This window comes from Thalassophryne amazonica, chromosome 8 (assembly GCF_902500255.1).
Source record: "Thalassophryne amazonica chromosome 8, fThaAma1.1, whole genome shotgun sequence".
In the NCBI taxonomy this organism is placed as follows: domain Eukaryota; kingdom Metazoa; phylum Chordata; class Actinopteri; order Batrachoidiformes; family Batrachoididae; genus Thalassophryne; species Thalassophryne amazonica.
Window position 1 is genome coordinate 53,910,456 of NC_047110.1, and position 14,702 is coordinate 53,925,157.

The 14,702-nt window shown below is 43.1% G+C and overlaps 1 protein-coding gene across 1 annotated transcript in view; it reads left to right on the forward strand.

Moving 5' to 3' along the window:
• Positions 1-14,702, forward strand: part of reln (reelin) — a 360,124-nt gene that overhangs the window by 332,961 nt on the left and 12,461 nt on the right. Inside the window, 8 exon segments of the mRNA XM_034176269.1 lie at positions 2,907-3,149; positions 3,240-3,415; positions 3,510-3,583; positions 3,812-3,973; positions 4,149-4,306; positions 4,429-4,648; positions 11,671-11,868; positions 11,948-12,046. Coding sequence (XP_034032160.1) covers positions 2,907-3,149; positions 3,240-3,415; positions 3,510-3,583; positions 3,812-3,973; positions 4,149-4,306; positions 4,429-4,648; positions 11,671-11,868; positions 11,948-12,046 — 1,330 coding nt within the window.

Genomic DNA, 14,702 nt, shown 5'->3' on the forward strand with positions numbered 1-14,702 from the left:
TGGACTCGAACAAAACCACAGAGAATAATACTGACTCATATCAACAACTACTAAGAAGAGTAATCAATATTAGATGGCCCAACAAAAGATCCCGTGAAACCCTGCATGCAAAAACAAAGCAAGAAAAGTAGAGCAAAAAACAAAAACAAGACCAGAAGAGTAAGATGGGATAGTCAGGTAGGAAGCCTGCCAGATGAAACACCAGCCAAACCTGTGTTTGAGGAAGAAAGAAGAAAAGTCAAAAAAGAGGAGGCCAAATAGCAGCCTGCTTCACTATGCTTGAAAAAGACTGTAGTGCACTGAAGGTAACACTAGATGGAGCCAGTATGTTGAGGACAAAGACAAGAATGAGTGAAGAAAGGTTGTATGGTCAACTAGAGTGCACTGCAGCAGATAACAGAATATTTCCAGAGGAATCTTTCAAATTGTGAAACAAGCACCAAATTAGGCACAAATACTCTTTAGACATTACTCCTTTGAAAAAAAACCCTACAATTTTCAATAGTTAATAGGGGTTTAAAAAGGAATAGTTTGCATCAACTTTATCTTTTGACCCCTGTATAAACTGAAAGTGAACTTTGTCGCCATTCTTGCTGTTTTTACCCCATAACTCCATAACATTCAGTCATAGATAGTCCAAACTGTACCTTTTTGGAATCTTTGTGATCAGACAAATAATGTGGTATAGTTTTCAATATGATTGGAACATTTTCAAATTTTGACTCCTGTGTAATTCTTCAGTTGACCCCTACCTGGTTGTCTATTGAAAATTCAAGTGGTCGTTGGTTTTTCAAAAGAGTAATGTCTAAGAAATATGTGTGCCAATTTTGGTGCTTGTTTCCAGAATGAACGATTGCTACAGTTATCTGCTCCACTATGCCACATGCATGTACATTTTGTTCTTAACAGAAGAAAGAGCAGGTAGGTCAAGCATAAGTTGAGCTACCAATATGTAGATCCGGGTTTGATTCCTGGTCACACCATGTGTCTGTGTCCTTGGACAAGAAACGTCATGTGCTTTGTCTCAGTCTACCCGGTTGAAAATGGTTGCCTGCCTCGGTTGGGGAAGTAACCCATTCCATCCAGGAGAGTTGCACACACTCATCTGCTTTGCACTACGATATTCCAAAATGAGCGGTGGCACAAACAGGCCTCAGGGTCTATATAAACTCTACTACTTACTCTAAACTGAGGTCATCTATTTTTTGTTTATTTGTTTTTGGCAACCGGACTGCTTCCATACCAATTTAGACATGACATGTGGCACTGAAACATGTGCAAGGACTTTATTCATTTTTTGAGCTCATAGTAATTTTTTTCAGCTGTTTTGACAGATGTTTTACACCAGATGTGCTTTTTGACAAAACTGCAGATGTACATATAGAATGGGACATGGGTTGGGTAGAGTTGCAAGGATTAATCAGTGATTAAATGACAATTTTGAAAATCGATTACAATTGTTATAGAGTTTTTATATTTATATACTGTATATAGATCTATCTATATAGATCTATATATCAAAATTCTTTTATTTAAACTTCTAAACTTCTTAAATGTGAATATTTTCTGGTTAATTTTACTATCAGCTTTACTCCTATCTGGCAGTAAACTCAACTCAAACTTTATTTGTAGAGCAAATTTAAAACAATCAGGGTTGACCAAAGTGCTTTCAATTTCAATTTCATTTAATTTATATAGCGCCAAATCACAACAGAGTTGCCTCAAGGCACTTCACACAAGTAAGGTCTAACCTTACAAACCCCCACAGTAACAGTGGTAAGGAAAAACTCCCTCTGAGGAAGAAACCTCAAACAGACCAGATTCAAAGGGGTGACCCTGTGCTTGGGCCATGCTACCGACATAAATTACAGAACAATTCACAAAATGAATATACAGGAAATACTGTTGGTGCACAGGACAGGAGGGTCGCCAGCACAAATACAACTCCCATCTCTGGATGGTGCTGCACCTTAAACAGAGAGAAAAACAGAATCAGGCATCAGAAAGACAAGAAATACTGTATAATTTGCCAGCATTAATCAACAAGAAAAACAGAAGAAATACTAAGGTGATCGCTGGCCACTAGCCCTAAGCTTCACTAAAAGACCCAGAATTTAGGTAAAGTTGAGGCCGCGGCTCGCGCCGCTTCCAAATAAAATGAATTAAAAGAGTAAAAAGCACAAATCAAAACTATACTCGTATGCTAGCCATATGAAAGGGAAAATAAGTGAGTCTTAATTCTGGACTTGAAAGTCTCCACAGAATCTGACGCAGGGAGATCATTCCACAGAACAGGGGCATGATAAGAGAAAGCTCTGCACATTAAACATTAAGCTGTACACATTAAAACAAAATAATCAATAAAATGCAGCAATTACAATAAATAAATAATGCTAAAATACATAACAGTGCTATAATATAGAATAAGATAAAATAGAATTGAAATTAAATTAAAATTTTGCCAGCCAATTTTGACAGTAAAGTGAACATCTGTTCTTTGGATAAAACAAGACTTTTGAAGGCACCGTCATGGGCTCTGGAAAACACTGTGATTTTTCACTATTTATTTATTTTTATTTTTCATCATTCTATGGACTGAATAACTAATCTACTAATGTACAATATAATCAACAGACTCATCAATTAAGAACATATTGTCAGCTATGGACCTAGACACTGGTAACCTTGAACCAGGAGCCTCTTTTTTTTTTTTTTTTGGAAGGATGCACAGTGACCAATTGCTCCACTGTGCCTAATGTTTTTGAAGCTCATACTGTGAGAAATGTTGCTGGTTTTTAAACCAGGACATGGCATGAAACCAGGAATGGGCTTAGGCCTTGTTTTAAATTCACTTTCAGAATTTTTGCAAGGTGATTTTTTTTCATATTAATTCATCACTTCCTCAGGTGTGTCGTGGACGCTGTTGCACGAGATGGACTATCTGAAGTATGTATCGGTGAGGAGAGACTACATTGTTCTCCCAGAGACGGCTCTAACGAATGCTACTCGTCTGCGCTGGTGGCAACCTTTTACTGTTTCCTCTGGTCTGGCCACACCCAGTCTGGAAAGAGCCCAGTGGGCCATAGATAATATCTTGGTTGGGGGGTCAGACATCAATCCATCAACCCTGCTCGATACCTTTGATGACGGTGAGTTTATGTGTTATTATAATCTTATAATAAAGGCTCACTTATCCTGACAGTTAAATAATATTCTTAAAACGGTTTTTCATCCGCCAGAGGGTGTTTCTCACGAGGAGAGCTGGAGTTTTTACCCCAATGCAGTGCGCACAGCTGGCTTCTGTGGAAACCCCTCATTCCACCTGTACTGGCCGAACAAGAACCAAGACAGGACGCACAACATACTGGCCACTCGTGAACTCATAGTGCAGCCTGGATATATTTTACAGTTCAAGGTGCAGTCACTGTCTCACTCAGAGTCACTTTAACTGCTCTTATTCATGTTGTGCATTGTGGCTGAACTCTATTTCATCTTTTTGCTCTGTGCAGATTGTTGTTGGCTGTGAGGCAGATCCCTGTGAAGACCATCATTCTGTCCTGCTGCAGTACAGGAAGGATGCAAGGCAAGAAAAACTAGAAATAATCCTTTATTTAATGGGAACAACAATGTTTTAAGCTTTTTTCAGTTCATTTTAATTTTGTCATACATCTTTATTTAAGACAGGAAGTGAACTCAGCACTCATTAAGAAATCTAAAGTTTCTGGTTTCATTTTTGTGCTTTGAAAAAATATGCTTCCTCTTTCAGGTGCCTTTAATGTGAACAGGCTTCAACTGTGACTCTCTTTGTCAGGTCTGACTCATGGCAGCTGGTACAGTCGGAGTGTCTCCCCTCCTCGGTCAACAACGTGGGCTGCTCTCCCTTCCAGTTTCACGAATCCACAATCTATAGTCCAGTTAACAGCTCGACATGGACCAGGGTCACCGTGCAGCTGCCTGACCACGTTTCCTCAGGGTAGGAGCCTGCAAACTCAGCCTAACCTAGTTTGAACACTTCAGCCCATCAGGAGGTCACTTGTGCATTTTATTAAATTTGTTGTGTTTGAAAATATCGGGAAGATAAATTGAAGTTTTTCTTGCTGTCGCCAGCTGTAGTGATGCAAACCTGTAGGGATTTATTACATTTCCAGGGCGACCCAGTTCCGCTGGATTCAGAAGGAGGGGACAGAAGAGCGGCAGAGCTGGGGAGTTGATCACGTGTACATCGGAGAGGCGTGTCCTGGGCTCTGCAGCGGCCATGGATACTGTACAAGTGGAGTGATCTGCATCTGTGATGAGGGATATCACGGTGGGCTACACAAAGTATCTTCAACTCAAAGTGAAAATGTTCTTTATCACTGCTGCTGATGTTCTTTAATTTTACTAATTCTTCCAGTGACTCCCATGTGCTCACTCTGTCTGTCTTCACAGGTGACGACTGCTCCCTCTCCAGTAGTGACCTGCCAAGTTCCATCAAGGACAACTTTGAGTCCCGCAGTGTGTCTCAGGAGAGCTGGCAGCTGATCCAGGGTGGTGGGGTGGGCAGTGGCTGTGGGCAGCTGTCACCACACGCACACGGTGACTCGCTCTACTTCAGCGGCTGTAAGATGAGGCAGGCTGTGACCAAACCTCTGGACCTCACTCGAGCCAGGTACAGGTACTATCAAGACATATTTAATCTCATTATTCACCAGCACCTCAAACTCATAGTGGCAGCAGACAGAAAACTGCCATCACAGATCAGCTAAATTATCGTCACCATTCATACAACTTCATGTCAGAGTGAAACAGAGGATGATTTTCTTAAAAAGAAGTTGGTAACACTTTACTTGAAGGTATCATCATAATACTGACATAACACTGTCATAGCTGTTACATGACACAGTCATGAATGTGTCATAAACATTATGACAATGTCATAAATGTTTATGACTGCTGTCATTAAATGTCATTCGGTTTTTGTAATATATATACAAAATATGTACAGCATCAATCTGGCAGAATTACCAGCACATATTGTGTGTGAGGCATTAGTTTCACTCAGAGTAAATCAACAGAGCAGCAGAAACAGTACAATACGAATGCTGGCAGCTAACCCTATGCTTCATTAACAAACCAAGAATTTAGATATATTGAGGTTGAGATCTGTTCCATTGTTAATAACACAAATGAAAACAACAGGAAAGATGGTTCAACATTATACACATATGTTAGTCATACAAATGGTAAAACAGGAATCTGTCGTCTGGACTTGAAAGAATCCAGAGAATTAAGCTGTTATTTGTTTTTTAGATTCTTTTGTCAGATTTGTTTTTTAGATTCTTTTGTCAGATTGTTGAACAGAACACGTACATGATAAGAGAATGCTCTGTGGCCTGCTGACGTCTTTTTCACCTTAGAGACACATAGTAATCCTGAATCCTGAGAAAGCAATGCACAGGGTGGTACATAAGGTTTAATCAGATCAGACAGGAAGTGTTGGGGAAAGTGAGGAACACGGACCCACAACAGGGGGCGCAAATGAACGGACAATGAAGAAGTCAAATAACAAGGTTTTACTGTTGTGAATTCGCACAACAAACACAACAGATCACAATTGTAAAAATAAACCAATTCCACTGGTGTCGTGTGGGCAGGCTCGACGATAGGAGACGTCCGTCCGAGTCGAACCGGAACCACCCGATTTCCTCTGCCACCGAACCCCGGGAATACTGGAGCCGCCAAGTCCCGAACTCCCAGGTGGCCACTGCCTCCGCTCGTCGGATCCGGTACTGCTGGCGAGGAACAGAAACAGTCAGATGTGGGTGCGGCTGCACCCAGCAACACGTAGGGTGGAAACACCACCTCCACCTCTAGTCACAAACAATACTGCAGTGTAGGGTACTTATCCGATATGAATCTAGTTCAGTCTTCAGCTGTCTTAAGCACAAGCAAAAAGGTTATTCCTCAGAAATGAGATGACTGGCTGAGTGCGTTACCTTCCTGGTAGAACGATATCTCGGCAATGAGATGGAGATGCCGTCCAGCTGATATACCCCTCAGCTGATGGATGTCAGCTGTTTCAGGTGATGGGTGACGGCTGTCACCTGGGCTGCTCCTGTGAGGCGGCAGCGCCCTCTGGTGCCTGGAGCCCGCACTCCAGGTGGGGCGCCCTCTGGTGGTGGTGGGCCAGCAGTACCTCCTCTTCAGCGGCCCACACAACAGGAAGGGAGGCACAAGTCCATGAATGATTTTGTAAGTTAGCAACAAAAACTTAAAATTGGACCTTTCAGTGGCAAGAAGCCACTGAAAGGTCCAATTTTGGTATTTTGGCCTCAAGAGAGCCCAAAATGGGGGTGATGTGGTCAAACGTTCCGCCTCTAGTCAAAGTTCTAGCAGCTACATTTGGAACAAGTTGGAGACCTCTAATGCTGGATTGTGGTAATCCAGAAAATAGGATGCTACTTGCAATAGTCCAGTCGGGAAGAGACAAAGGCATGGATCCATGACTGGAAGGGATGAATCCTCAATATATTACGAAGATGGAAGAAAGCAGTCCCTAGTTATTTCTCTTGTGTAGATCAAAGCAGAGAGGGATTGAAGCCTACCCCAAATGTTCCTCACTTTATCACTGTGATGTATAACACAGGAATCAAGATTTGATGTTAGCTTCAAACTGATGTTTATGCCTTGCAGGATCAATGACCATCATCTCAGTCTTGTTTGAATTTAAAAGCAAGAAGTCACTGGAGATCCAGCTTTTTCACTGAAGCCATGCAATTTTCTAAACTCCTAATGTGCGTATCATAGTTATTGGCATGTGCAGCTGAGTATCATCAGTGTAACAGTGAAAAGTAATCCTATAGTGATGCAGTATCTGCGCAAGGGGTGCAACATAGAGGGATAAAAGCAAGCGGCCTAAGACAGACCCTTGTGGAACCCCATATTTAATAGGCACAAGACTTGAAGTGACATTGTAAGACTGAGCACAATGAAAGCAACTGGTTAATTAGGATGTCAACCACTCGAGGGCATTTCCAATGATCCCAAAGCAGTTCTCAAGCCTATCCAGTAGTATATGATCTACCATGTCAAATGCAGCGCTGAGCTCTAACAGCAGCAGCATCGTAGTGGTGCCCGAGTCCATTGCAAGCAGAAGATCATTTACCACTTTAGTGAGAGGTGTCTCCGTGGAATGGTGTGTTCTAAATGCAGACTGCAGTGGGTCAGAGAGGTTAGTCTCATTAAGATAGTCCACAAGCTGCCGTGAAACTACTTTTTCAAGGATTTTAGGCAAAAGGATAAGTTTGATATTGACCTATAGTTGTTCAGTAAACCGGAGTCAAGGTTGAATTTCTTAATAACTGGTTTAATCACTGCAGATTTGAAACATTTAGGAACAGAACCTGTGGTTAATGACAGGTTAATAATTTCCAACACAAAAGGTCCAATGTAGAGATGCGTCAAGAAAGGCATCGAATGTAAAACGTGCACATCACGGTCACTTTGAGTGATAGTTATGTGTCATGAAAGTATACAGCCCAAGTGAGCCAAGTGAGCCATGCAGACTAGCAGTGGCTTCTTGTATGTAGTTATTGTGGGCTCACTGTGTTTCTACTTTGTGAGCATTTTATTTGTTTTTTGTTTTTACAGATGTCTGTAATAATATGGTTTGCTGGGGCAGCATGGTGGATTAGTGGTTAGCACTGTTGCCTCACAGCAAGAAGGTCATGGGATCAATTCCCCCCTGTGGTCTTTCTGTGTGGAGTTACTATTTTGCACATTGACAATGACACATCAAGTCATGCTGTAGAACTTTTATCAGTGACTGAGGCATTTAATTTTAAACAGCATGTGTCAGGCCCCACCCATAGTAAAGGCCATACTTTGGATCTGGTCTTCACATTGGGTCTGCATGTTACTGATGTGTGCGTAGAGGATGTTCTGTTGAGCGACCACTCCTGTGTTCTCTTTGACTTGAGGGTGCCGTCTCAGCCAAGGACTGTGCTCTCTAAGGTAGAAAGGAGGATTATCACAGGGGCAACATCCACACATTTTTGTGATAAGTTTGATCCTCTTCTTTTTAGTGAATGCACTGAAATTTATGGCCTTGTGGACAGCTTTAACGGTCACTGTGCAACCATCTTGGATCAAGTTGCACCACTTAAATCTAAGAATGCATCTCGTGAAAAGTTCTGCCCCTGGATTAATGATGCGATCATGAATCTAAGGAGATCTTGTCGTCAAATTGAACGCTTGTGGAAATCTACAAAATTGGAGGTCCACAGGCTGCATTTGAGAGACCTAATAGCCTCCCTAAATAAGATGTTAGAAGAGGCCAGGGCAAACTACTTCAATCTGCTGATTTCCTCTAATAGAGGAAATCCCAAGGCGCTCTTTGAAACTATTAGCTCTATTGTGGCACCTGCTACTTATGTCACTCCTGTTCACTATAAAACTACTAGTGATGAGTTTCTGACTTTCTTTATTGATAAGGTCAGGGCTATAAAAGATAGACTGCCACAGTCAGTGCCACCTTGTCAAGGCCCCCAGCATATGGGACCACCCCCTCAATGCTGGGCATCATTTGCTCCTGTTACACAGGAGGACATTTTATCCATTATCAGCAAAATGAAACCATCTTCTAGTACACTAGATGTTCTTCCTTTTAGACTTTTCATGAATGTATTTGATTCTATTGGGCCATGTGTTGCCAAAATGTTTAATATGTCCCTGTCGACTGGTGTGTTCCCCAGTTCTTTTAAGCATGCTGTTGTGGAGCCACAGCTTAAGAAAGCTGGACTGGACCCTACAGATCTGAAGCACTTTAGGCCAATATCAAAAACCCCCTTCCTGGCTAAAGTCCTGGAAAAATTGGTCTGTGCCCAACTAACTTTCTTTTTGCAGACTAACAACATTTATGACACTTTTCAATCTGGGTACCGTGAGTTTCACTCCACTGAAACGGCTCTGTTGAAAGTGTCGAGTGACATTATGATGGCCGCTGACACTGGCAAATGCACTGTCTTGGTTTTGTTGGATTTGTCATCTGCATTTGACACAGTTGACCATGGCATCCTGATCAGGAGACTACAGGATCTGGTGGGGATGTCGGGTCCTGTATTAGAGTGGTTTAGCTCCTACCTGGTTGGTAGAACGTTTAGTGTGTCTGTTGATAATGTGATGTCTGAGTCTGCTGACCTTTTGTGGGGTGTGCCGCAGGGCTCGGTTCTGGGACCTATTTTATTTTTTTTGTATATCATCCCTCTCGGCAAGTTGATCCAGCAGTTTTGTGACGTATCCTATCATCTCTATGCTGATGACCTGCAGCTGTACTGCTCCTTTAAAACAACTGAGACCCAGAAACTCAATTCTTTAACCAATTGTCTCACCAAAGTTAAGGAATGGCTCAGTGAAAACAGCTTGCAGCTGAACTCTGATAAGACTGAAACATTGATTGTTGCTCTGGAGAGTGCCGTGCCTGCTATTAGGCTGCACCTTGGTGAACTGAATAGTTCAGTTAAGGGCAGCCTGCGCAATCTTGGCATTATTTTGGATAAAGGGATGTCTCTGGAACATCATACGAAACAGTTAGTTAGGAATTGTTTTTTCCAGATCTGGAATATCTCTAAACTTCGAAAAATGGTGTCTTTTGAAGAGTTAGAGATGATTGTACATGCTTTTATATCTTCGCAACTGGATTACTGTAACAGCCTGTTCACGTGTCTTAATAAGAAAGAACTGGCTCGTTTGCAGGTTGTGCAAAACTCCGCTACACGGCTTCTAACCTGCACCCACAGGAGAGCCCATATTAGCCCAATACTCAAGTCCCTGCATTGGCTCCCTGTCTCATTTAGGACAAATTATAAAATCCTGGTGCTTACATTTAGAACTCTGCATGGGCAGGCTCCGGAATACATCAAGGAACTGATCCAACCGTATGTGTCCACCAGGGGCCTGAGGTCCTCCAACCTGAACCTGCTGATGGTTCCCCGTACCTGTTTTAAAACTCGAGGGGACAGATCTTTTAAAGCCGTGGCGCCGCACCTTTGGAATGAGCTTCCCTACTCCCTTCACTCGATAGACTCTGTCGATGTTTTTAAAAAGCAACTTAAGACTCACCTTTTTAAAATTGCATTTTAGCTTGATTTTCTTTTAAATGTTTGTATGTGTTATTTTGTATTTATTGATTTTATCATGTGAAGCACTTTGTGACCCTGGTCTGTGAAAAGTGCTATATAAATAAAGTTTACTTACTTACTTACTTACTTACTTACTTACTTACTATGTTCTCCTCATGTCTACATGGGTTCCCTCCGGGGTGCTCCGGCTTCCTCCTACATCCAAAGATATACAGGTTACATTGAATGGAAACTTTAAATTGTCCATAGGTGTGCAGGCAGGTGTGAATGTGTTTGTTTGTCTATATGTGACCCTGTGACAGACTGGCATCCTGTCTAAGGTGTACCCCGCTTCATGCCCTATGACTGCTGGGATACGCTCCAGCCCCCTGTGACCCTCAACTGGAGTAAGCGGTTGAAGATGAGTGAATCTGACTTGCTGTGCCATTAACTGCCCTAATGACACATTTATAAAGCCTGTTTTCCAGGACTATCATTGAGTAAAATTTTCTTGTTACATCAACTATCAGTAGCTTGGTGTTGTTACCTCACTGTTACTTCACTATTACCCCACAGTTAGTGAAGCACCACAACATAAAACAGTTAAAATGTCATTGAACAAGAAAGAAAAGAGTGAATTCTTTGTGCCTGACTGGGCACACGTGATGAAAATATTTTTGCTTGAGTCTTTTCTTTGGTCAAAGTCCAGCGATGATGCCAGCCCATTACTGAGGCAGCACAAAATTTGACTGGGACGGCTGCCTCACATTTCTTTAGGCAGGAAAAACTTTGGACCTTTTCATGAGGAGGCAGCAGTGCTAACCAATAAGCATCCATTCTGCCTGGACACATTTCAACAAAGCACAAATATCGGGCATCTGGTAAGGATGCCTCCTGGGTGCCTCTCTAGGGAGGTGTTCCAGGCACGTCCAGCTGGGAGGGGACCCCAGGGAAGACCCAGGACTAGGTGGAGAGATTATATCTCCACACTGGCCTGGGAACACCACGGGATCCCCCAGTCAGAGGTGGTTAATGTGAGAAAGGGAAGTCTGGGGTGCCCTGCTGGAGCTGTTGCCCCATGACCCAATCCCGGATAAGCAGTTGAAGATGAGATGACAAATACCATATCACCTAAACATGAGACTTAGAAACAAAGACAAATCAGTCAGTGTTTGTACAGACGTTATACTGCCTACTTAAGGCCATAATCAATTTTTTTTGCTCAGAAATTATGTGGTGCAATGTAATGGCAGCAAATTCTCAATCAGAAAATGTTTGTTCAGTTCACGGTAAGCACTAGACCTGTGGAGCTGGGTTTGATTACCTGTTAAACTACCTCTCCATGTCCTTGCTCAATAAACATCATTGTCCCAGTCCACCCAGTTGTAAACAGGCCTGGGAAGTAACCAGTGATGGACTGGTATCGTCTCCCGTGGGAGTCATAGATGCTCACCCACTTCACACTACCACATCCGAGGATAAGCAAGGGCACCAATGGGCCTCAGCGCCAACACAGGACTTACTCCTTACTTACTTCCTTCTTACTGTGTTTTATGTTTTTGCCTCCCCACAGTAAGATCATGTTTGTGCTGCAAATCGGCAGCGTGTCTCAGACAGACAGCTGCAACATAGCTCTGGATCAGGCCAACACGGTGGACCGGGCCGTGCTGCTGCAGTACAGCATCAACAACGGAGTCAGCTGGCACGTCATTGCCCAGCACCAGCCCAAAGACTTTATAAAGGCCCAGAGAGTCTCCTACAACATCCCACTGTGAGTGGCATCATGTTCATCACCAGCACGGCACTCGGTGCTCTGACACACTGTTACTGACACATCGCTGTCTCTCCAGAGAGGCGAGGGTTAAAGGGGTGATGCTGCGATGGTGGCAGCCACGCCATGATGGTGCAGGACATGACCAGTGGGCGCTGGACCATGTGGAAGTAGTTCTGTGAGTACCTAACCCCCAGCCAGTCCTGGACCTGCAGAGACTGGCCCCCAAATAACCCTCTTGTCTACCTTAACCTCAACCATAGAAATGATTGTCTCCACAGCACACATACTCACTCTCTCTCTCACACACACACACACACACACACACACACATAGGGATTTCCACTAATATATGGATACATTTCCACATGTGCTGTGCTTGCCACCTGCAAAAAAAAACCCCTCAAAGCAGACAGTTGGTTTGTACTTTCATCACTGCTTTTTGTGTGAGAGTAGAAAAAACTGCAGCATGCTTGGCTGTGATGGGTTCTGTAAATGGATGGCTGGTCTGTTTACAATAGATGCCTACATTTTCAGTGTCCTGAGAATCCATGTGTCTTCCAAAGTTTTATTTTTTTAAATGTCTCGAATTAATGCTTTTTTCCTATTAAAGGTTTACATTATGGGTCTGATTTATTAAGATCCTGTATAACAAGTGGTAAATTCTGTGGGTTGACTGACTTGAAGCACAAAATTAAATTCAATAAGCCACTTCTAGGTATGCTTTTAAAAAACAAAACAATAACACAACCCCAATTACAATAAAGTTGGGACATTGTGTAAAATGTCAATAAAAACAGAATACAATGATTTGCAAATCCTCTCCAACCTATATTCAATTGAATACACCACAAAGACAAGATATTTAATGTTCAAACTGATAAACTTCATTGTTATTGTGCAAATATTTGCTCATTTTGAAATGGATGCCTGCAACACCCTGTTTCCAGTGCACGTTGGCCTCCGCCAGGGCTGCCCTTTGTCACCGGTTCTGTTCATTATTTTTATGGACAGAATTTCTAGGCGCAGCCAGGGTGTAGAGGGGGTCTGGTTTGGGAACCACAGAATCTCGTCTCTGCTGTTTGCGGACGATGTGGTTCTGTTGGCTTCATCAAATCAGGACCTTCAGCATGCACTGGGGCGGTTTGCAGCCGAGTGTGAAGTGTCCGGGATGAAAATCAGCACCTCCAAATCCGAGGCCATGGTTCTCGACCGGAAAAAGGTGCTTTGCCCTCTTCAGGTCGGTGGAGTGTCCTTGCCTCAAGTGGAGGAGTTTAAGTATCTCGGGGTCTTGTTCATGAGTGAGGGACGGCTGGAGCGTGAGATCGATAGACGGATCGATGCAGCATCTGCAGTGATGCGGTCGCTGTATCTGACCGACGTTTCAAAAAAGCTGGGACAGTGGTATGTTTACCACTGTGTTACATCACCTTTCCTTCTAACAACACTCAATAAGCATTTGGGAACTGAGGACACTAATTGTTGAAGCTTTGTAGGTGGATTTCTTTCCCATTCTTCCCAACTTCATTTGTTCAATAGTTCTCCATTGTCGTATTTTGCGCTTCATAATACACCACACATTTTCAATGGGCGACAGGTCTGGACTGCAGGCAGGCCAGTCTAGTACCCGCACTCTTTTACTATGAAGCCACGCTGTTGTAACACGTGCAGAATGTGACTTGGCATTGTCTTGCTGAAATAAGCAGGAACGTCCCTGAAAAAGATGCTGCTTGGATGACACCATGTGTTGCTCCAAAACCTGGATGTACCTTTCAGCATTGATGGTGCCATCACAGGTGTGTAAGTTGCCCATGCCATGGGCACTAACATACCCCCCATACCATCACAGATGCTGGTTTTTGAACTTTGCGCTGGTAACAATTTGGATGGTCTTTTTCCTGTTTTGTCTGGAGGACACGACATCCATGATTTCCAAAAACAATTTGAAATGTGGACTCATCAGATCACAGCACACTTTTCCACTGTGCATCTGTCCATTTCAAATGAGCTCAGGCCCAGAGAAGGTGGCAGCATTTCTGGACTGCACTCTTTTACTACACTCAACAAAAATATAAACGCAACACTTTTGGTTTTGCTCCCATTTTGTGTGAGATGAACTCAAAGATCTAAAACTTTTTCCACATACACAATATCACCATTTCTCTCAAATATTGCTCACAAACCAGTCTAAATCTGTGATAGTGAGCACTTCTCCTTTGCTGAGATAATCCATCCCACCTCACAGGTGTGCCATATCAACATGCTGATTAGACACCATGATTAGTGCACAGGTGTGCCTTAGACTGCCCACAATAAAAGGCCACTCTGAAAGGTGCAGTTTTGTTTTATTGGGGGGGATACCAGTCAGTATCTGGTGTGACCACCATTTGTGTCATGCAGTGCAACACATCTCCTTCGCATAGAGTTGATCAGGTTGTCAGTTGTGGCCTGTGGAATGTTGGTCAACTCCTCTTCAATGGCTGTGCGAAGTTGCTGGATATTGGCAGGAACTGGTACACGCTGTCGTATACGCCTGTCCAGAGCATCCCAAACATGCTCAATGGGTGACATGTCCGGTGAGTATGCCGGCCATGCAAGAACTGGGACATTTTCAGCTTCCAAGAATTGTGTACAGATCCTTACAACATGGGGCCGTGCATTATCCTCCTGCAACATGAGGTGATGTTCTTGGATGTATGGCACAACAATGGGCCTCAGGATCTCGTCACGGTATCTCTGTGCATTCAAAATGCCATCAATAAAATGCGCCTGTGTTCTTCGTCCATAACAGACGCCTGCCCATACCATAACCCCACCGCCACCATGGGCCACTC